Source organism: Quercus robur, chromosome 12 (assembly GCF_932294415.1).
Source record: "Quercus robur chromosome 12, dhQueRobu3.1, whole genome shotgun sequence".
Taxonomy (NCBI): domain Eukaryota; kingdom Viridiplantae; phylum Streptophyta; class Magnoliopsida; order Fagales; family Fagaceae; genus Quercus; species Quercus robur.
In genome coordinates this window covers 27,933,233-27,957,159 of record NC_065545.1, presented here as the reverse complement: position 1 = coordinate 27,957,159, position 23,927 = coordinate 27,933,233, and the positions used below count along the sequence as shown (strand labels likewise).

The following is a 23,927-nucleotide window of genomic DNA, read 5'->3' as shown; positions in this document are numbered from 1 at the left end:
AACATTGGTGCTCGCACTAAGTACTCCTTAAGGTCCTGGAAAGTTTTTTCACATTCATCATCCCACCGAAGCCCCTTCCACTTCTTTAAAAGCTGATGAAAAGGTCAGCAGCGATCCGAAAATTTTGAGATGAACCGGTTGAGAGCGGCCAGCATCCCGGTCAATACCTGTACTTCTTTTAGGTTGCTCGGAGACCGGAGTCGCTTCACGGCTTCAATTTGTCGAGATTCACTTCTATCCCCCTGTTGGTGATCAAGTACCCCAAAAATTTGCCAGCCCCTACTCCAAAGGCGCATTTTTCTGTGTTAAGACGCAATCTGTGCTTTCGTAACACCTAGAACACTCCCCGGAGATCCTCTACATGCCAGGCCTCTTGCTTGCTTTTCACCACCATATCGTCGATATACACTTCGACTGTATCCCCCATTTTATCCCGAAACATCCTCGTCATCATCCGTTGGTATGTTGCCCCTGTATTATTTAGCCCAAAAGGTATCACGGTGTAATGATAATTGGCATCGGGGGATATGAACGCCGTTTTCTCCTAGTCTTCATCGGCCAGGGCAATCTGATGGTACCATTGGAAGGCATCCAGGAAGCTCATCCTCGGGTGCCCGTAAGTGGCGTCTACTAATTGGTCAATCTTTGGCATGGGGAACGGGTCCTTTGGGCATGCTCGGTTCAGATCCGTGAAATCCACACAAACCCTCCATTTGTCGTTCTTCTTCCGGACAACAACGGTATTTGCCAGCCATTCCGGAAAAAAAGGCTTCCCTTATGGCCCCTGCCTCCTTCAGCTTCTCTACCTCCTGTTTTACCGCCTCAACGTGGTCTTTAGCCGACCTTCTCGGCTTCTGCTTCTTTGGAGGATATGAGGGGTCTAAATTGAGTTTGTGGACGATAAACCCGGGATCAACCCCAGGAACTTCATAGGGATCCTAAGCGAAAACATCTACATTTTGAACCAGAAATAGTAATACTTGGACTCTTTCCTTGCGACTCATGCTTACTTCGACCTGAAAATGTTTATTGTCGTCCAGCAATATTTTTACCTTTACTAACTCCTCAGCACACCCAACCCCCATTCTTTCTCGGGGATCCTTTAATTGCTATAACGGGTTTTTTCAGGACACATTTTCCTACTCAACGCGCTCCTGTTCGGGCCGCCCAACCTCCATGTCTCCTTCCAGTTGCCCGGTGATTTCTCCCTGACTAATCTGATTCCCCTGCTTCCAGTTTACTACGGCAGTAAGGCACTGTCTGGCCTCTTGTTGGTCTCCTTTTATTACAATAACACCCCGCTCGGTTGGGAATTTAATCTTCACATGCAATGTTGATGGGACGGCCCTCATTGAGTGGATCCATGGTCTTCCCAGTATGGCAATATACGGGGAAAATGAGCTTACTATTGTGAACGTTATAGATACCTCCTTCCCTCCCATAATCACGGGGAGGGAGATTTGCCCTTCAGAAATCACTACTTTGCCATCAAATCCAACCAAAGGTGAAGTGTGCTTCATGAGGTCCTCCTTCTTCAGACTGAGTCCCTTGAATAGATCGGGGTACATCACGTCGGTCCCGCTTCCTTGGTCTATCATCACCCTTTTTACTAAGAAGCCGTTTATCCGGACCGTGACCACTAACACGTCATCCTGTGGCTGAATTGTCCCCTTTAGATCACCATCGTCAAACGAGACAGGCTCCCGTGCAAACTTCATCTTCTTACCCGGTGACTGTAGACCCGGGTTACCTTCTACCAGCACTACTGTCAACACTCCTTTCCTTCTTCCTACAATGAGCTTTTCCGGCGCAACATGGATTACTTCAATTATCCCCACAGGGGGTGGGAGAGGGTTTCCCCTTTGCCGGATATCTTACCCTACCACTCTGTCCCCCGAGTCTAGCACGAAGTCCTTTAAGTGCCCGGCCTTGACTAGCTGCCCGAGGTGGTCTTTTAATACCCGACATTGTTTGGTGGTGTGACCCCTATCTCGGTGATAAGTGTAATAAAGACTTTGATTTCTTCTGGATGGATCCCCGCCCATCTTGTTCGGCCACCGAAAATACGGCTCATGTTTGATCCGGTCAAGAATCCTGTGTACCGGTTCCTTAAACGTCACGTTCACTTCTCCCATTTGTGTGGCTGGTTCTTGAATCGCCGGACCCCCACGGGGCCTGACGGGAAACCTGCCTGCTGGGGACGAGTCATCAACGACGCTTTGCCTTTGCTCTGTAACCGGTCATCTTCTAATCATTTGTATTCCTCGATGCGTCTCATAAGCTGCCGCATGCCTTCGGGCGGCTTTTTGGTCAATGACTCTCGTAGCCCTGAATCCTCGAGCAACCCCATTCTAAATGTGCTTGCCGCCACCCTTTCGTTATCCCCGCCGATCTCGTTGTATAGCTCCCAATACTGGCTGGCGTAACTACGGAGGGTCTCTCCCGCCCTCATTTTCATTGACAAGAGCGCATCAACTGGCTGAGGTACTCGGCTGCACGGCACAAACCAGACTCCGAACTCTTGAATCAGCTCGGAGAAATTTCGTATGGATCCTTTCTGTAACCCATTAAACCATCTCAATGCAGTCGGTCCCAAACTCGAGGGAAATGCCTTGCACATGAGCGCATCGTTATGAGTATGCAAAGACATCATCTGAATATAATGGCTGACGTGTTCTACCGAATCAGTCTTCCCGTCATAGCAGTTGAACGGTGGGCAGGCAAACCTGTCCGGCATTTCGGCTCTCTCAATTTCGCTCGAAAACGGGGATCGAGCTGCTTTTCGCAGAGCGCGGCTCATGGCGTCCATGGCAGCATTTCGGGGTTGCCCCTCTTCTGGGGAGAGCGAATCCCTTACTTGATTTTCCTGAGAATGTGAACGACCTCGGTGTTGCCCCATTTCCCGGGAGGGAGACCAGTTCCTATTTTGTCGAAACCCTCTTCTTCAGAGCCGTTCATCTTCTTCATCCCGTTCCTCCCTCCGCCTACATCCCGTGGCGCCAGAAACCATCCATTGGGTTTGGTACGACCCCTCTCCTGTGCCGGACATCACTTCTAGTTGGTCATGCCTCCTATCTTCTCGTTCTTTCTGTCTACGCTCTTGCCAACTTGACCCCCGAGAAGACTCTTCGGATCCGGTTCCCGCGCGGTCCCCCGAACGCCTTTTAAACATTGTCTCCGATTTTGAGTCCCTTTAGAACCACAGCGTCGTAGGAGAGCCCCACAGTGGGTGCCAATTGTAAGCTCCAAGGACGGGCTTGATGGGCCAAACCACTATTTGGGCTCACAATCTATTTATTTGGTGGGTCTGAGTATCCTACCTTAGGTTGTCCTAGGCTAAGGGACCCAATGCAAACACTTTTCTCCCTTTTTCTCAACGTTAACTCCTCTCTCTTTCTTTCTTTCTTATTCTCTTCTTACCCTCAGAATTGCATCCCCCAACTATCCATTCATTTCTCCTATTTATAGCCTTCGTTAATGGGATGATCATCATTATCTTCTCCCTTAGTGCAAAGAAGGGTCCAATGTCAATGGGCTTAAGTGGGTTTTTAGGTATGAGTGGCCTTAGAAATGATTCCCATTTCAGTTAATGTCTCCGAGTTTGAGTCCTTTTAGAACCACAGCGTCGTAGGAGAGCCCCATAGTGGGCGCCAATTGTAAGCTCCAAGGACGGGCTTGATGGGCCAAACCACTATTTGAGCTCACAATCTATTTATTTGGTGGGTCTGAGTATCCTACCTTGGGTTATCCTAGGCTAAGAGACCCAATACAAACACTTTTCTCCCTTTTTCTCAACGTTCACTCCTCTCTTTTTCTCTCTTTCTTACTCTTTTCTTACCCTCAGAATTGCATCCCCCAACTATCCATTCATTTCTCCTATTTATAGCCTTCGTTAATGGGATGATCATCATTATCTTTTCCTTTAGTGCAAAGAAGGGTCCAATGTTAATGGGCTTAAGTGGGTTTTTAGGTACGAGTGGCCTTGGAAATGGTTCCCACTTCAGTTAATGTGTTCGGCAACGGAGTTTCCTAAGGTTCTGCTGGGCACGTAAACGGTGATGTGTCCGGGCGATGTGACCGAGCATGTGCATAAATACCGGGAATGGTTTCCCGAGCATCCTGTAAGCAGGGCGTATGCGATCCGCTTTCTAAGTGTCCTGACAATACTCAGTCCACGTTGGTGGCTATTCGTGGGTCTGGGCCGGGGCCATTGTCGATGTGAAGATTAAATCCTTGGCCCATATCGTTGATTCATGGTCCAAGGCCCAATATGAACTTGGGCGTTTAGGTGCCGTACAACAATATTTTCACAATTGTTGAAATCTCAGTTTTTTATAGATCAAACAAAAAAATGCTAAATTTACAACATTTTAACATTAATTTCTATAGTGCCTAAAGTTTTTTTTTTTTCCTTTTAAATATTTATGTAAGCTGGCATATCTATTAACTATATAAAAGGAGTCAAAGGCTCATGAATAGTATTTTATTGGTTTATTCAATTAGTGAGGTGCACTTTTTGTTTTCTTTTCTTTCTTTCTTTTTTCTTTTTTTTTCTTTAAGTCTGCCAGTTGATTTGAGCTTTGTTTTTGTTTTTTTTTAAAGATATTTATATGTTTAATTTGTACTTGCAATGTAAGTTTACATTGTAAATACACAAAAGTAGTTAATATTATATAAATTTGCACAAAAAATGGTAAATATTGTACAAATTTTGTAAATGTGTACAAAATTTGACAATTTTTTTGTGTCTACAATATAAATTTACATCGTAATTAAGTACAATGTATACATAGAGATATTGTGAAAATGTTGTGATGCATGTGTCAATTCCTTATGGGTCAAAATAAATTAAAATAAAATAATAAAATATCATACCGAGATTTAGCACAACTAAAAATGTTGTAACATATTGTTATTATTACAATATATTCACAATTAATGAGGTGTAAGTTATAGGTCAAAATAAAATAATAAAATATTGAACTGAGATCCGTCATGATCTTATACGAATGAGATTAACTATTTATGACATAATTATCAAAATTCTTAAAATTAATGTCTTTTTGATTAATGTAAATCTCTATGTATTTTAAAAATCAAATGATTTATATATTTATTTTGTGAGACAAATATAATTTAGAATGAATCCTGATCACAACTTTTATTTTCGTGGCTAGTATATATATTTATATATATATAAAAGTCAAGCCTCCTCAATTGAGAATGGAGTAGTGGAGCTTCAACGACGTCGTACCTTTCAATCTAATTGCGGGGGTTCATAAAAAAAGGCAAACCAAGAAGGCAACCACTCGATTCGCGAAGCTCAGCTGGGCTTTTGCTCTTTTTTCTGCATTCTGCAAACGAAGGCTACAACAACAACCAAAGCAACAATGACAACAATTACTTGAGCTCCTAACGAAGTCGTAGGTTTGTTTCTCACTTCACCTTTCTCTTTATAGTTATTGAAGTATGATAATCTAGCTTCTGAATTGTACCAACAGGTTTAGTCCTACCGTTATCTAGTGTTTGTGTGTGTTTTTTAATAGCTAAGTACTGTATTATCTAGTTTTATTTGACTACCTTGTCGGTATAGAAAAGAAAATTCACAATTCACAATTTGAAATTTTCATTGTTTTTTTTTTTTTTTTGGAAAATCAAACAAGGCCTCATTATTTGTATGGATAAATGCCTAAATTTCACTTTCATTCCCGTGCTTTGCGTTATTCAACCAAAAATTTCCGTCCATTGGTGCAGCCACTGTTTGAAAAAAAATGCCGGGTTTTGTTTTGTTTCAAGTGTTAAATAGCCAGAATTTTATTGCAACATAATGGCACGTAAGACTAAATTGTGAATAATTAGTTTTATGAAGTCAGAAGTTGTAAAATTTGAGTTTTGCATGAGCTCCATTACCTGAGTATTGAGTGTTTTAAGAGTTTAAGCCTTGAAAGTTAACCATTGAAAATGATGATGTAATTAGTTAGTTGATTTTCTGAATGGATGATTGCTCGATTCTGTTGTTATAAAAGGATTGTAATTTCATGGAAGCTTTCAATTTATATATTTGTAATGAACATGATTAGCATTGTCTGCTCAAGCTGCTCTCCAGTCTCCAATTTTGTATTTCGCGGTTGAACTTGACTACTTGAGAGCTGGAATGTTGTGTTATTAGAGCCCATTACTTAAAATATATTTATTTATTATTTAACTTAATTGATGGGATTATATTTCTTTTTAGTTGGTTTATTCATATCTTACAAGTTAAAACATTTTCAGTGTATTTTTGTATGTTCTTCTAGGTTGTAGAAATGGAATAACTTATTCTTGCATAGAAGCTAGAAGATATCTATTTCATTGCATTATTGTAACCCTTGACTCTGTTAGTTTGATGTGGCTGATTTTGGTTGGGCCAAGTGTGTTATATTGCAGGGTTTGCATACAAGTTACAGGTGATTTGCTCCCAGGTCTATGAGCCAGTATCTGTATCTACAAAACCAGAGGCCTCAAAATAAAATCACCACTCATCAAGCAGCAGTTTAATCATCTCTTTAGATCCCCATACACTTTCTTTCTACTTCCTTCCATTACCAGATTGTATCAATGATAGATTTGTTTTCCTCTTATCCCTTGCTGTTCTCCTCTGCCATTTGCCCGAGCTCTCAGATTGTTCACTGGGTAACCTTTAAACATCCTGGTTTACTTTATGAATAGTTAGAACAGTCTTGAGTGTTTTCTTACTGCCTCTACTGCTGTGGGAAGCAAAATTCTTTCATTCTTTGTTTATCTTCTTCTATTTCTCCATTATCTTATTTCCCTTTGTAACGTCAAAATCAATTCACAAGTTTATGCTTTTCTGTGTCATTTTATCAACCACCTTAACCTATATGAATTATTATCTAATTCTTCACATTCATTGATACCCTTGATGTATTATCATTCATTTATGCCAGTTTCTTTTTAGATATGCAAATTGAGGGATTGTCCCTAGTTAAATATATCAAAATAGCCCAATTCATAAATTTATGAAACACGTTTTTGTATTTTGATATTTCACTTTGCTAATGGGGACCTATGCTTGTAACATGCTAATTTATCCCAAGTCAACTTACCCATTAATCAATAATATTAGGAAAACCTTTTACTTTCCCTTGCGAAGCTGTACTTTCCAAACACCCAGAGAATTTAGTTTCAGTAAAGTACATTGTCAATTGGGTGCTTCCAATGTGGAAGACACTGGAAAACCAGAGAATAAAGTAGAGAAACCGAGGTATAAGTGGGTAGAGATAGGTACTAACATCACAGAAGCCCAAAAGAAGGCCATAGCTCAACTTCCTCCTACAATGACCAAACGATGTATGGCCATTATGAAGCAGATTATCTGCTTATCTCCTCAAAAAGGCAGTTTGTCTGATTTGTTGGCAGCTTGGGTGAGGAGTATGAAGCCTGATAGAGCTGACTGGCTTGCAGTTCTTAAAGAGTTGAAGAAAATGGATTATCAGCTTTATCTTCAGGTACTTCTTCCTTTTTTGTTTTCAATTTTCTGCTCTTTATTGATTTCATTAACTCATGCCTGATTGGACAACTTTCACTGTGTGGGTGTAATTGTAAGAATGTCTTGGTTTGGATTTGCTTGTCAATTGCTTCTGTAGTGTTAAGTATAATGTTGATTTGAGTTCCAATTCTTATATAAAGTTGAAGACCACATTGGAGAAAATCTTAGATGAAATCTTTATGGAAATCACACACACAGGTTTGCCATCTTTTGAAGGCTTCTGATCGTACTACTGACTTAGTGAGGTTCTTGCTGGTATCTAGTGATGAGCTCCAAAATGCTGTGGCTGGTTTTAGTCAAATTGTTTATGTGGGAATAGAATGCCCGGGAAAAAGGTCAAGTTCGTCAAACCTATCAAATATTAGTAAGAGTCTGTTTGGATACCGCTTATTATTGAAAACTGAAAACACTGTAGCAAAATAATTTTTAAATGAGTGAATAATATTGTGTGACCCAGTTTTAAAGTTTTTTTGCGCTGAATAAAGTACTTGCAGGTCCCATGAACAGTGCACGGGACCCACTAGAAAACGCACAACGCAGTTGAAAACACTTTTCAGTTCTATCCAAACGTTCACTAAATGTATCTTTAGTCTAATGATGAGGTCTTAAGTGAGTTCTACCTCACTTGGTGAGATCTAATGTCCATGAGAGGTTATTGTTGTGGACTGGCATAGTGTAGCATGATAGGGATTATATAGAATTGGCGACTTTCAAGTTTCAACCACTTAAAGAGGTCTTTATGGCTCAATATTGGAAGAAATGGATGATATGTGACACAATATAATCTTAAATTTGTTTACTTTTCTTTGAAAGTTGTGGCATTAGTTAAATTTTGGCTAAGCAAAACTCAGGAAGATAAGAACATTTTATTTTGAAGAAATTTATAAGAAAATAGAGCATTGGCACGTTTCTGCACTAAACATGGATTTGTTTTGCTTTGGTCAGATGCCTACCCTATTTCTACTGCAATCGACATCTAAAAATGTTGATCTTCTCATTGAAATTGCCTTCTTACAGATATTATATATTTCGGTGTATTCAAATGAAACTTAAGACTTTTTAAATCTCCTTACAACCTGAAGTGAATTCATGGCTCTTTGCACTTCCTTAGGTGGCAGAACTTGCCTTCTTAGAAGAATCTTTTGAAGCCAGTGTTCGTGACTATACCAAAATAATACATGATTACGGGAAGCAGAACCAACTTCAAGATGCTGAAAAGATCCTCTTAGCCATGAAAAGTAAAGGTGTCGTCTGTGATCAGGTAACTTTAACTGCCATGATTCACATGTACAGCAAAGCTGGGAATCTTAAGCTGGCTGAAGAAACTTTTGAAGAACTCAAGCTGATTGGAGAAACTTTGGATAAAAGATCATATGGCTCAATGATCATGGCCTACATCCGAGCTGGAATGCCCAAGCAAGGAGAGACTTTACTTAGAGAAATGGACGCCCAAGAAATATATGCAGGAAGGGAAGTTTACAAGGCATTGTTAAGAGCATACTCCATGACAGGTGATTCTGAAGGAGCTCAGAGAGTCTTTGATGCAATTCAGTGTGCTGGTATACCTCCTGATGTTAAGCTGTGTGGGCTTCTTATAAATGCATATGGAATGGCAGGTCAAAGTCAAAAGGCAGGTCTTGCATTTGAAAATATGAGGAAGGCTGGTCTTGAACCAAGTGATAAGTGTGTGGCTTTGGTGTTGGCTGCTTATGAAAAGGAGAACAAGCTTAACAAGGCATTGGAATTTCTGGTAAATTTAGAGAAGGGTGGTATTATTGTTGGAAAAGAAGCTTCAGAAATATTGGCCAGGTGGTTTCGGAGAATAGGGGTAGTAGAAGAAGTGGAGCTTGTCTTGAGAGAATATGCTGTAGGTGAAGCAAATTTCAAAGTTCCCTCCTCACCCTTGGCATTTGCCCATTCAGAGCCTAATTGATCACTTAATAGCCTATCCCTAATGTGCAAACTTTTGTAGAGTACAATATGGAATTATTGCTTGAATTAGATAAATACTTCTACCATGATTTATATATTAGCAATTTGTTTTCTATATGTTGCTGTGGCAAATAAAAGCAACAAGAACAATATTAAAAAGGGATTTAAAATCTGTTGTTATGCAGCTGAAGCAACTGAGAAGTAAATGATCATAGTTTCTTATTATATCATTAGTGTTGCTGTAGCTTGAATTCTTTCTATATTTTGATAGTGATTTAATAAGACTAATGGATATTTGTATGGTTTTGTATTTGGGATTGGGTCTTCAATTTAGATGGCAAGAAGAAATAGAGAGGAAAACTCTTACAGCTAATCTGGGGCCAATAGTAGTCTGTTCATCTTTCCCACTTCTAAAACTTTTTTTGCACTAAATTTGTAACGGTTTGATTTATCAAAAAAAAGTTGTTACTGTTTGATGAATTGAGATCTATCATCTATCATCTCCTTGGAGCATACTGTTATTCTGGTTTTGGGGGCTGTTAAATGGTAATATTGACCCGAATACATTCATTTGGAGTACTGCTCCTACCCTTTCTTTTTTAACCACAGCTTAAAGTGAAAATGATTAACCAACATGATGCATAATGCTTGGATGTTTGTGTGGACACATGTTAGGGTAATTAATGAGGATAATTTATCTTAGATTACTAATTATTACTATGATTTTAGTTAATTAACTCTTTAAAAGAAATCTAGCTTTTGCTAACATGTCTAGTCACTAATGCCAATTATTATATTTTTGGATTGATATACTAATTATGCCCTCAAAGTAGTAAGTAATAACAGAATTCTCAGATCTAATAATTCTAGCATTTATTTTAGTAATAGAAAATCCTGATTATTAATGATAAAAGCAAATTGAGGGGGGGAAAAAACAACAAACAAACTTCAGCCCCCCCTCCCTTGTCAAAATAATGCTAATTGCCAGAAAAAGAAAAAAGAATAAATAATGCTATTTTTATTATACCTTCCAATTTAAGGCAAGGAAAAAAACAAAAACTCCAAATAATGCAAAAGTCCTTAAGCAATTGGGTTCTTAATAGCCAAGTAAAAATGGGCTTGCAAGATTTGCAATTCTTTGTGGTAGTTTGACACTAAAAACTTAAGAGCAAAACCATGTCTTTCGTACACCATTCAACATGCTCAATTTTTTGTAATATCAAATATGCATCCGATTTTGATTGCTATAAACGCCAACGTCATCTTAGCATGTAAACATATTATTTCAGACGTAAATTAAGTCTTTTTTTTTTTTTATGTCGACTATGAATATTCAAAAGGATACGTGTGGCTGGGCAAACAAAAAATGATGTAAATTTTGCAACCTTATTAATTCAATATTTATTTACACTAAAAACCAAATTTTTACCCAGATAGATTTTTTTGAAACACCAAAAAGTCTAGGATACAATACTCTTAATTATTTTATTTTATTTTATTTTAATACAATAATAAATTGACTCCCCCATCTTTGGCCCCCAAGATAGTTTGAACTTGAAGTTTGGTATAAACTGTAAATCATTTCAATAAAGGTAAGGGCAACAATTATTTATTCACAACAATTATAAATTAGCCTATCACCTTAAACATGAGTACGCCTCAATTTGCATTTTATTTTTTTCAATGACGTGGTAGGTTAATTAAAGAATGTTATAAAATTATTTTAATATTTTTTGCTTGTCTTAACATGAATTTTTTTTTTTTATGAAGTCTTTATCATGACTCAAATAATCTTGGAAAGACCAAAAGAGTTTACTTTTCAAATAATTTTAAATAGTATTCCATTTTGGATAAAAGCTAATGGCTATTTTCTTAGTTTGTAAGATTTGTACCAATTATTTAAACAGTTTATAAGAACAAAATAAATTCAAAAGGTATTTGTCGGCATTAAAAACGTTAAGAGTTGCAAATAAAATTAAAATAGCATTATTCTGAGAATTTGTCTCCAAAAAAATAGCATTAGATAATAATAAGGTTGTTAAATAATAATTAAAAAAAATTCCTCAGTAGCTGTCCTGCGCAGATAAAATTGTAATTACCTGACCAACCGTACTCGAGACAAATATCAATGTAAGGATGAGAAGTATATTTCATTATTTTGTTGTCCTGTACCAGATAAAGCTGTAATAACCGGACCAAATGTACTCGAGACAAAACAAAAACTAAAAAAAAAAAAAAAAAAAAACCAAAGTCTCTTTTTACTACCATTATCATTTTCAGCATCATCGTCGACACCTAAATTACCCGACCTTTCTCTCATTATCGTTCTTCACACCTCAATATATAAGATCTCGAATCCCTTCATTACTTTTCTCAATCTTGCATGGGCTGAACGATTCAACTCACCGAGTTAGGGTTTCCAAAACATCCCCAAATTTAGAAAAAAAAAGCAGCAACAAAATGGCTTCGACAAGGTCTCCGAACCGATCCACCTCCGACATCGTCGACACGTCGCCGTTTCTGAACAACAACACCACCTCGAGCAACTCCAGCGACGATTCTAATGCTAACATTAGCCCAAACAACCCCAACACCAGCCGCCGATTCGTGCAGCGCCAGAGCCTCCGCCAGGCCGCGCGGTTCCTCCGCCAAGCCAGCAGCCGCCGCGTGATGCGCGAGCCGTCGATGATGGTTCGGGAGACCGCGGCGGAGCAGCTCGAGGAGCGCCAGAGCGACTGGGCCTACTCGAAGCCCGTGGTGATCCTCGACGTGCTCTGGAATCTCGCCTTTGTTGTTGTGGCTGCTACTGTCCTCTTCCTCAGCCGCTATGAGGCCCCTAGCATGCCCCTCAGGCTCTGGATCCTCGGCTACGCCATCCAGTGCCTCCTCCACATGGCCTGCGTCTGTGTCGAGTACCGCAGGCGCCTGCGCCGGCGACGCCAGGGCCGTGAAGGCGGGTTGAATACGCGAGACGAGTCGGGGCAGCAGTACGTGAGTTTGTCGGAGCATTTGGATGAGGAGGGCTCTGGGTAATTTTGCTTTACGTTGTCTCTTTTTTGATAGAATCGAATTGGGTGTTTGATAAATTTTGAAACAGAGTTCTCTTGTTGAAGTTGGAAGCTTTATAGTCAGTCGCATAGTTATCTGATATTTTCTGTTCCCAGTTTGTTTATTGGATTTTTTGGACAGGTGTGGGATTGAATGGAAATTTTTTATGTGGTTTTTGATATTTATGTTTTGGTGGTAGTGGTGGAAAATGAGAACACAGAGTTCATTTCTGTATTTATGTTTTGTTGCCTTGTGTTTTCTTGTATTGCTAATTATATTTTTTAATTGTGTATGAAGAAATGTGTGAACTATTTATGCTTGATGACATGCTGTAGAAAGAACATTGTTTTTTTTTTCTTTTTTCTTTTTTCTGGTTGTATAATGTATGGTAAGATGATTTGATTTGATTTTTTTTTTATCACATACATTTCTGTGTTGTGGTTTCCTTTTTGAATGGATTATACTCAACACATTATGTGTTTTGAATTCTACGATTTGCTAGAGTTAGTAGGTGCTGGGTACATTATGTGGAGTATAAGATGTTGGAATTTTTAATTGAAGCTTTACAAAATTCAAATTGACATTTTTTATGTGACTAGTTCTATTTGATTGATTTCCTATTGGATTGGGAGGGTATTTATTACAATACACTTGTATCGTTTGAGATTGCATTATATATGATCTTTTTGTGCTATTATCCTTGCAGTAGTGTAGCAAAACATCTTGAATCAGCAAATACTATGTTTTCATTTATCTGGTGGATCATTGGATTCTACTGGGTATCTGCGGGTGGTCAAGATTTAGCACATGACTCACCTCAGCTTTACTGGTATTTGTTCGTTCTCTCTTTCTCTCAAATTGAAACATTATCTGTAATTGAATCTTACACTGGGTAATATGATGTGGAATGCAGGCTATGTATAATCTTCCTGGGTTTTGATGTTTTCTTTGTCGTTTTCTGTGTTGCACTGGCATGTGTCATTGGTATCGCTGTTTGCTGCTGTCTTCCATGTATCATAGCACTTTTATATGCTGTGGCGGACCAGGTAGCACTGTTATACTACTTTCCTTGCATATGTTTTGTTTTTCATCGCTCTGAGTGCTCTATTTCACTAACTTATTTATGCTGTATGAATTCTGAGCAGCAATAGTAGCCTAGAAATAATTTACCACTTAATTTTTAGGTTAAAACTTGAAACCAGAAATACTCATTTAATGGATTAAACATTTCTGACTAATTATGTATCGCAAATATTAGAGTTCAATTGAATAACAGTGACAGACAAAGTCACTGAGAATGTGACTTTGGGTTCTAAAATGGATGTTCCCTATGATGGGGTTAGTCCTGCAATTACTTCTGTAGCAGGTGATTCAATCTGAATTTATTTATTTGCTGGGTTGGTGTGTCCATCTGAAATGTTTCTTATGGCAGAATATAGAAAGAGAGTTGATTAACTTGGGAAGGTCTTCAATTTAATGGTAGACTTTCAGGTGATTAAACAGTCAGCCCCGAAAGGATTTTGATGCCTATTTGTGAATAACTGAATATAGGTGGAGTTCTAGTTGATGTCTACTTTGTTCATTTATTTTGGTTTGAGCCTTTAATTACGTTCTACTACCTGTAGGTTTTTGATGCAGGAGCACAACCGGAAATTATTTCAATATTTTATTTTGAATTTTCATTGGATAATTTTATATTTAAGTAATTATTTATTTAGTTTTAGTTGTGTTAGGGATTGAATTTCATATTCTTAGATAAGGAGTAGTTTAGTATTTGGATTACTATTTGAGTTCAGTTAGGATTCGTATTATGGATGTTTATCTTTATCTCTTATGTTCTTGGAAGCTCTATAAAAGTTAAAGATGGCTTATTTTGTAGTTAGACTGTTATTATTAATCAAAAAATTCTTCGTGCAAATTGAAGGTTTAACCGTGGATTGATCTAGGTGGGAAGCCTAGATTAACTTCTTTGTGAGTTTTTGTTAGTTAGAAGTTTTATAAGGGGAAGTTAGAATTAAATATGTTGGAAATGTTTCATTGAGCTGCATTTATTCTAGCCTCATTAGGAATTTGATTTCCAAGCACCTCTGGAAAGTGGCATGCTCGGGTACATATAGCTTTGATGGTGCTCAAACATGGCTGCCTACTTATTGATGTACCTACAAGGGAGCATTTGTCCCTCAGAGCCCTTCTCATTGCCATATTGAGTGGATTTTAAAGTTTTATGGAGAAGAAAAACATAATAATTTCTTTTTGGTTTTTTTTTTTTTTTTTGGGGGGGGGGGGGGGGGGGGGGGGGGGGATTTGCAAGTGTCTTACTCAAGTCAGTGTCATATAGTGTTCTTTTCTTATTTGGGGTAAAAGGATCTTACGGTGGGTTCATTTGTTTCAGGAATAATTGTCTGAAATTTTGACTGGAGTTTATATTTTTTACAAAATGTTGATGTTTTGTTGGATTATCTAGACCAGAGTTAACCAGATTTCCCCATCCTCTGGAAACACAAATCCAATTCCATGCATCTTGGTTCCTGTAATTTTGCTATACAATTACCTAAACAGGAGGTTCTAACTTTAATGATTAATTGTATTTTTTTCCCCCAAATTATCCAATAAAGATCTTTGACTAAGAACCAAGAAAAATTATGATACATTGGCAAGAAAAAAGAAATAATAGGACAGAATGGAGGGATATTTTTCTACAAACTTTATTTATGGAGCTGTTCATCCTTGTAGAGCATGCACTGACTTGTCATGCTGTAACGCAACATATAAATATACCAAGTTTTGCAGAAGGAAGCACTTTGAAGAGCAAGGGAAAGGAAGTAGAGCATTAGTTGGTAAATCGGTGATGCTGTCCTTCATGTTAAGAAAGGCTTCCTCCAACTTATGACATGGCAGTTATACCATCCTATTTATTTCACACTTTTACCATGAAGCCAACTGTACTAGGTTCCAGTTGACTCTGCTATGGGCCCATTTGGTTCTTGATTTCAAACAACAATTTTTAGTGTTTAAATACTAAAAACTGTTCCAAAAGAAAACAACATGTTTGGTAGGATTATTTTTTTAGGAGTATTCGAGTTATGTTGTTCATTTTAGGGTGTTTAAAAACTGAATTTAGAAAGCTCCTCATATCAGTTTTCAAGTTGCAAACAACGTTGCTCAATGGCATTGTTGTCTGTTGCATTCATCTGACTCTTCTACTATCCTTTAGGATAAAAGGGATTGGGTGGACTTTTTGAAGTAGGAGACTGCTCATGGAGATTGGAGTATCCTTTTGACTTAAATTTTGTGGCCAGATTCTGTGAAGCCTGCAGCCTGCAGGTATATGTTGTGTTAGAATGACATGGGTTGATTATTTTCCTTATAGGAGACATGGACATTTATTTATAAATTAAAAATCGTTCTGAACCTAATCGTTTATGATTGAGGCGCAGAAGTGCATGGAGACTTTTCAATGCGCAAGCCCACATTGGGCGTTTGGAATATAATACTGATTGTAGACCTATCGGCTAGGGGTGGTGGTTGATTTGTTGTACCTTTATTCAGTGACGTGTTTGAATTGCCAGATCCCAAAGGGTATGTTGACATCTGCTTATGGTGGTTTATGATACTTTGCACATTGGAATATCAAGTCAGCTCAGAAAAGTGTTAGGCCCTACTGATTGGGGTTAACTGCATAATCCTTTTTTCCTTTTGTCCCTGACTAAAGTTTTGTCCTATGTTAACTCACAGCATTTTGGGATTAAAAGTGTCTAAAATTAATATCTATGGACTACTAGACATATAAAAAAAAAAAAAAAAAATTCTCTGGTTTGATTGACAATTATTGGGTGTATCACTTGGCATCAGATATAAATAATTTGCTATTATCTGAAAATTAAAATAAAGGCAATGCTTGAAAGTTTGATTTTTACTTTAGGCAGCTCATATGATTCTAAATTCTACTAGAGTGAAATATTGTAATTCATGCTGATGTTCTTCCAACCCCCCCCCCCCCCCCCTTTTTTATTCCTGATCGGCTATTATCAAAGCAGGAAGGTGCAACAAAAGATGACATTGAACAGCTATCAAAATTCAAATTTCGAAGGGTTGACAATAATGAGAAACTTTCTGGAGGGATAATGACTGAATGTGGCACAGATCCACCGATTGAACACGTTCTTTCGGAGGACGATGCAGTATGTAGTTTAATATTTTAGTGTTTTTTTTTTTTTTTTTTTTTCCTTTTTCCTGGTTAGCTTTCTTTTCTTCCTTGCCTGTTGTTTTCTCCTACTGTTATTACAATTTTTGCCAAAATGAAGTAAAACTTATTTTCCAGAATGTTTTGTTATGAACTTGGTTTTTATCCATGTTCTTATGTAAATTCCTATGTAATGTTTTTGTGGCTTAACAAAAGCTTGTTTCCTAATTAAGAGTATTTGAATGCTTATGATCATCTGTAGGAGTGTTGCATCTGCCTTTCTGCTTATGATGATGGGGTCGAGCTTAGAGAACTTCCTTGTGGTCACCATTTTCACTGCAACTGCGTGGATAAGTGGCTCTATATCAATGCTACCTGTCCCCTCTGCAAGTACAACATATTGAAGAGTAGCAGCCATGGTCACGAGGAAGTATAGAAGACTTTCAAAATACTGTGGATGGCAAGCCGGCGAGCACTGTATACAGCTAGCTCTAATGTATTTTTTATGTGCAGCATGTCAGTAGACTAAAGACAAGCACTTTCACTGCTGTTGATGTTGTTTGTTTTAATGTCTGCCTTAGTTGTAGTTATAGTGAATTTCCCAATTGTTGTAATCGTGGAGGCGGCAATAGGGCTGTTGTGTGTATCGATGCCCTGGCATCTAGAAATGCCCGTCTACAAGGGCGGTTTTAATTATCTCAAAAGCTGTATTTTGCCTTTTTTCTTTTTTTTTCTTTTTTTTTTTTTTTGTTATTTGTCCGAAGGTCTATAGTATCAATTAACTGTTTATGTTGTGAATGGCTGTTCTATATGCTAGCTATACACTGTTGAGGTGAACTACCTCTTTAAACTTGCTCTTTGTAAGATTCTGATGTTATTTACTCGTTTACTGTATAAAATAAGAAAATTTTGTCACTTGAAAAAAAGAAAAAAAATCAAGATGTTGTTGGTATAGAAAACACATGCTACGCGTTAGTCTTCAATCCGATTGTCGCTTTTTAAGCAGGAGCTGCTTTATTAATGTGCAAGTTGCATTGCAGCTGTCTTTCGAAAAAGGGGTTTGAAACCAAACCTTAAAGATCAACGCATGTATCCTCAATCACATGTTTGCCATGATTTTGTTTTTGAGCTTATTGATCTATATATAACTTTTTAATTTTTAAATTTATTTATATTTTTCCAAGTGTATTGCAGTTTAGTAGTATTTTTCAAGTCCAATAAATCGGCTAAAATAAACATTTTCAAGCGAGTACTGAGAGTAGTCTATTCTGGTAGAAATGGAGTAAATCTAAGGAATATATGATTAAAGGTCTATTTGGATACAGCTGAAAATTGAAAATATTATAGCAACAAATTTTTGAATGTGTGAATAGTGCCGTAAGACCCATTTTTAATGAAAAAGTTGTTGAAAAGTGAGGTTTGTGGCTCCTGTGAACAGTACACGGAACCCATTGGTGTGCACAAAAATGTCAAAAGTTACGGCTCAACAGTGCGTGAACAGTATTCAACAGTGTGTGAACAATGCACTTGTCCCCTAAAGTTGAAACGAGTGCAGAAAAAAAAAAAAAAAGAGCAAAATGCAAACGCAGGTTTATCCAGATCCAAACGCTCACTAAAGGTCCGTTTGGATACCGCTAATAGCAAATAAGTGAAAAACGCTGGCTAATTATTTTGGGGTCCGAGTACTGTAGCTCAGTTGAAAGTATCTAAGGTTGGGTTTACTTTTTTTTTTTTTTTTTTTGCTTCTATTCACTCCTCACCCACCCTAACGCCTGTGTCTTGGAGAAGAGAGGTCCATACCCACCAGAGAAATCCATGAGGAAGACCTACATCGGTTTGACGTCGGTGAAGGGCTCAGAAGAGAAACCCACGAGGAAGACAACCCAGTCCGATTCCGGCGAAGATCGAGTTCCCTCTAGTGTACTCTTCCTTCCATAAACCTGGGTTCACCCTTTTCCCCAATTTCACTCATCTCCCACCGTAACACCTCTCTTCCCATAAACCCATTTCACCATCTTCCAATTTCACTCCTCTCCCAACCTAACACTTCTCTTCCCATAAACTCATTTCACGCCTCTTCCAATTACGCTTGTTGACCCATTTGTTTAATTCCGGTTAGTTTTTGTTATTTTGTGGCTTTCTTTTCTTTTGAATTGTTGGAATCTAACCCCAGTTGTTCTGCTTTGCTTTTAATTTCTTTTCTAAAATGGCCTATTGAGGTTAAGAGCCTAATCTGTTAAGCTTGTTTTATGCATATATGATTAGAAATTAGAATACAGTGCAGAAGGTTTTTAATTTCTGGGCCAATGGGTTTTTAAGTTTGTGAATTGTGATGGTGTTTGATGCTTCTTTCTTCCCTTTACTTTCCCTTTGTATAAGGGGCACAACGTTTTTGATTTAGAGTCGAATTAATAGTGCTTTGGTCTTGTATTGATGTGTATTTATTTATTTATTTTTGCAATTGGTTGAGTGATTAAGAATTTGTAACTTGTAGTTTCTTGTGCATTCTCTAGGGATGCTACAAGTGAAATATGTATAATTTGGTATCTTTACCCCACCCATTAACCTTAGTCAGGCTATCTATTTGAGCTTTAGATATAGGAGACAAGCATGGAAATAATTGATCTTTCTTCGCATGCTATAATTAACTTTCTTTACTCTTTTTTTACATCAATGACAACTTTAAATCTATAGTAGAAAAAAGATAATGACATGGGTCAGGGTAGCATGCATTTTTCCATTTTTGTTCGCTTCATATTGTCAATTTCCCAACTTCATGTCCGTGTAAGAATTTTCATTCAAAATTCATGTAGCTACACCCTTGCTTTATCATGTAATTATGTCCTTAAGCATAAACAATTCTTTCTTTTTTGGCCAGACAAGTTTTAAGTGGATATTTTTGTCGTACATTGCACAAACCAATCATGATACTTGATTCAGGAAATTAAAAGAACATTCTCATTAGTAATGCACTTCCACTATGGTTCATGTTCATTTCAACTTTGGTTGGAAATATGCCAAAAATAGATACAAATAAAAAGTGGAGGTGACCATGGCTGTGAAACATAATTCCATTCCTTTTTACATATTGTATTACTTTCATCATTCTATTTTATAAGTTATTCATTTTTATATTTGGTCATCATGCACTCTTTTTTTGAAACTTTCAAAATTGAAGCAATAGAAACAATGCCTAAAACAAATGCGTATTTAGAAAATGAGTATAGACTAAAATGTTTAATTATTGATTTGTTTAACCAAACTTTAAAAAATTGTAAATAGTCATAGAACAATATTGAGTTGGAAATTTTGTTATGAACAGCATGCTATTCCTCATCGTATTTATATTGCAATTATATTCTATGAATTTATGGTGCACCCTGAAGTCGGTTGAGAGTGGATTTCTCAACTTTTACAAGTAGTAGGGCTCTTTAGTTACTCATGCAGTCCTTATCTTGGCCCATTATTTGACATAATAAATTTGAAACCATGGTACTTGCAAGTCATCACTGAATATGTTTAGTTATTACTTTGTGTTTCTGTGACAGGGCCGTTGGTTTCAGCTGCAGAGGCCATTGGTTTGTGATGGTGTCTCTCTCTCTTATACAAATGTTTTGTTTGGTTTGGTTTTTTGGGTTTTATTAGATTGAGTTTTGGCTACGGTTTTGGTTTTTTTTTTTACTTATTTTTTATTTTTTATTATTATTTATTATGCTAAGATTTTTTTTGGCAATAAAGGAAGACTCAACTAAGAATTGGGATATAGAAGATGTCACTCAACTAAGGTTTATCTTCTTTTTGTAATTTGTCAATTATTTTTGCTCCTACATTAGTCAATAGAGTGGTTCCCAAACGTGTTATGTGAGCTGTTGGTTTCAAAGATCCGGAACTACTCCATCTCCTTACATCTGGGTTCATCCAAGAGGGGCTAGCCCTCGAGGTCTTTGTGCAGTTAAATAAAATGTAGGTTCTACTTTGGTTGGTATTAATATTTATAACATCTGAGACTGAAGATTGGACCCTAGTAGAAAGTATAAATGTTAGAGATTTCAATTTAAATTCTTGTATTTGATGTAGTGAAGTCTGATTTGCAAGGCTGAATGACATATTATTGTGTTTTGGACATGCAGAAGAACGATAAAAAATAAACAAATTGTTTTATTGATTTGTATGTTCAATGGAAAACTTAAGGTCCATGAATCATGAAGTCCCCCCCCCCCCCTTAGCTTTCTTAGTTCTTGAGTTATATTGCTTACTTACATATGCACCTTATCTTCTATTTTTATTTTTCAACAGAAAAATATGCCAATGATGGAAACGACTAACTATCTCTCTAGTTTTGATGGCCATTTTTGTGACGTTGACAACTGCATTATTAGGACGTTCTTGAAACTTCATACATTTGGTAAGAGGTTTTATAGTTGTCGCTATTGGTCACTAGTAAGTACCATATCCAAGTATTGGCAAAATATTTGTGTTGTACATTAAAGAACCAATTCGTTATATTCTTGTTTATATGTTGTCTTGTATTGTGCAAGATGATGACCGTGCATGCAAGTTCTTCAAGTGATTAGACACTAGAATTTGTTTTACGCATGGCGCAACAACAACACCTATTGTTATCGCCAAATTCAAGCGATTGGAGCTTGCGGTGGAAGTTGCCAATGAAGAGTCAAAGCAAGCATACGCCCTGATAGTCGCAGCATTGGAAAGGGAGCAAGTTGCAAAACGAAACGTTGAAAGAGCCAAGGTTGCACACATGATTTTTGAAAAGAAAATAAAGAAGTTGACAATAGCTCTAGTAGTCTCCTGGGCCTTCAATGATGATAGGCTTTTCCCCTTATTCACTACTGGTCTTGCCTTCGACGATGATAGGCCTTCAACCTCCATTGAGTCAACATTTGTAGAGGGTTGACATTATGGGTCAACAAATTCTTTACTATCAGTAGAGTCCCTAGATCCTTCAGTACATTCCTTTGGTATTTCACCACTCGTGCAGAATGCATTTTTCCCCGTTACAATCGTGCCTTCAAACATGACTTCCATGGACTGAATATTCGGCAAATGTTTGTTTTTAAAGGTTAATGCCTTGGGACATGCCTACATGTGGACAACCAGTAGTTAGAACACAATATAGTTGTAGACAGTTGAGTTTTTCACAATTATGTAAAGTGAACTAACCTGAAGTTTTCGGGTCCACCACTCATCACTGGCCTTAAGCTTCCCAGTTACAGCATCATAACCCAACCAGTCTCACACTCAAAACACTCCTTCCAAGCCTTTCACTGTTTTCTTAGATAATTCCATTTGTTTTTAAACTGCGTGTGAGTCAACATTTTTCCCATTTCACCCAATTACTCAATCACTGCATCAACCCCTTCCCATCTAAAAACTCCTCAATTCCTCTTGCCGTCTAGGACTTAAGCAGCACACAAATCACAAAAAACTTTTAATTCCGCTGGTTCTTTCCACCCAATTCTCACTTCATTACCACCGTCCTTTGATTTCCCCTTACCCATTTTTGCTACAACTTCTTTCTATACTTATTGAGGCATTTCAACAAACAGCTTATATGCATATCATAATCGGTTACGCATGCCCACATGAAAAATGCAAAGTTAATTCACATAGTCCAAATACAACATAGGCAAGAAAAGAAACACACAAAATTACACGAAGGAGAGAGAAACCCATATCCTAATGTCATGGAAAACATAAAAACCACACACAAATGTTGAACACAAAATCACAGATTGAAGCCTCATGGAAAACAATATAACCACACACCAACAGATTAGAGAGTATGAGAAGTTAGACACAAATTACCTGTATATGCAGAGATTTACTATGGCGGCAACGACGTCCCAAGCAGAGAGAAGGTAAGCTCGAGCGAAGGAAGAACAGGGGATCGGGTTCGTTTGTTTTGCGTAATGGGTTTGCAATTACCGTGTTTCCTCTATTTTGATGGTTTATTGGTTGGTGTGTAGGTGTAATTCATTGAAGAGGAAGAGGACGGAACATTGAAGAAAATTGAAGACATCTCTGCCACAGTAGTTGAGAGAAAGAAGAAACCTAAGAATGCGAAAATTAGTCGTTGGCCTGAATGCACCGTTTTGTGTTTACTCTGCTTCGTGGGTCAGATGAGTGAACAGTATACAGTAGTAACGCGTTTCCTTTCAAGGTTGTGTCCATAAACAGTACACGCACACGCACAACGTTAATGAAATGGTGCGTTTAAGCTTTCATCCATGCGTTTCAGCTATAACTTTTGCGCGTTTATTTCGTGGCACTGTAGATGTGGATCCCACGGTAAGTAAAACGCAAACCTCAAAACATTGCCCTCAAAACGCAATCCAAACGCTACCTAAGGAAGAAAATCTAATGGGATGGGCTAAGCTATGACTTATGAGTAGGCCTTTACAATTATAGGATCAAGCCTAAGCGTGCAATACTATGCTTTCGGCTTTGGGCCCGGACCAATATGCTACTCTATAAACTTACTTTTTTGAATTTGTGTGTTAAACCCATGTTGCAAAAGGATCTAGCCCTCATATTAGTATATTACCATGCACTAGTGACTAGTGTTGTCTTTGAAATTCACAAATTAATTTAAAACTGGTGAGTAATCAATGGCAATGCAATCTCCTAATAAAAATAGCTTAATAGTAGACATTGAGTACAACAAATTATGTTAATACTACTAGACTATCACTCAAACCATTGATTCTAACATTTTAGTTGCATTTTTCTCATAAAATTTGTCGTTAGTAGAAGTAATCATATAGCATGCCTTAGTTGTCACACAGTTTTCCTCTGTAATGTGTTGGGTATTGGTATTCCTTACTTACATGTTAAGAGCACTCGTACCATTCTTTGTAAAATATAAAAAAGTGGTTAGTTTTACATGTTTTATCCCTAAAATCTCCCATGTTAATTAAGCCAGAGTTGTCTAAATATACATGGTTGATGTCCATTGTTGCTACAACAACCATGTATATTTATATAATTATTGTTAATTTGTTTTTTATGTTTTATTATTTTTTCTCTCTTCCCGTATCCAATCTCTCTCGTCCCTTTACCTTCACTTTCTTCCACTCACTTGCTTTTGTCTCTACTTCATCAAGTATACTTTCCAAACACAGAATCCCCACACAAACTCATCATCAAATACTTCACCTACACAAATATGCCCTCCAAACACAAAATCCCCACACA

The 23,927-nt window shown here is 37.6% G+C and overlaps 4 protein-coding genes across 6 annotated transcripts; 2 read left to right on the top strand and 2 right to left on the bottom strand.

Moving 5' to 3' along the window:
• Positions 1–1,139: 1,139 nt before the first annotated feature.
• Positions 1,140–1,718, bottom strand: LOC126708347 (uncharacterized). The gene has a single exon (XM_050408139.1). The coding sequence runs from the start codon at positions 1,716–1,718 to the stop codon at positions 1,140–1,142; it is 579 nt and encodes a 192-aa protein (XP_050264096.1).
• Positions 1,719–2,251: 533 nt separating this feature from the next.
• LOC126708346 (uncharacterized) lies at positions 2,252–2,899 on the bottom strand. Its single transcript, XM_050408138.1, has one exon. The coding sequence runs from the start codon at positions 2,897–2,899 to the stop codon at positions 2,252–2,254; it is 648 nt and encodes a 215-aa protein (XP_050264095.1).
• A 2,331-nt stretch (positions 2,900–5,230) lies between these two features.
• Positions 5,231–9,596, top strand: LOC126709101 (pentatricopeptide repeat-containing protein At1g01970). Of its 2 annotated transcripts, none has more exons than XM_050409189.1 (3): positions 5,231–5,427; positions 6,427–7,508; positions 8,661–9,596. In XM_050409189.1, exons 2-3 carry the CDS (start codon positions 7,059–7,061, stop codon positions 9,480–9,482), a joined length of 1,272 nt encoding a protein of 423 aa, XP_050265146.1. In that variant the 5' UTR covers positions 5,231–5,427; positions 6,427–7,058; the 3' UTR covers positions 9,483–9,596. The 2 variants fall into 2 exon arrangements, with proteins under 2 accessions (XP_050265146.1, XP_050265147.1); XM_050409190.1 differs by having other exon boundaries at positions 6,412–7,508.
• Positions 9,597–11,678: 2,082 nt separating this feature from the next.
• LOC126710588 (E3 ubiquitin-protein ligase At4g11680-like) lies at positions 11,679–17,576 on the top strand. Of its 2 annotated transcripts, XM_050411123.1 has the most exons (5): positions 11,690–12,510; positions 13,236–13,358; positions 13,443–13,575; positions 16,567–16,710; positions 16,975–17,576. In XM_050411123.1, exons 1-5 carry the CDS (start codon positions 11,942–11,944, stop codon positions 17,146–17,148), a joined length of 1,143 nt encoding a protein of 380 aa, XP_050267080.1. In that variant the 5' UTR covers positions 11,690–11,941; the 3' UTR covers positions 17,149–17,576. The 2 variants fall into 2 exon arrangements, with proteins under 2 accessions (XP_050267081.1, XP_050267080.1); XM_050411124.1 differs by lacking the exon at positions 16,567–16,710 and having other exon boundaries at positions 11,679–12,510.
• Positions 17,577–23,927: the final 6,351 nt, after the last annotated feature.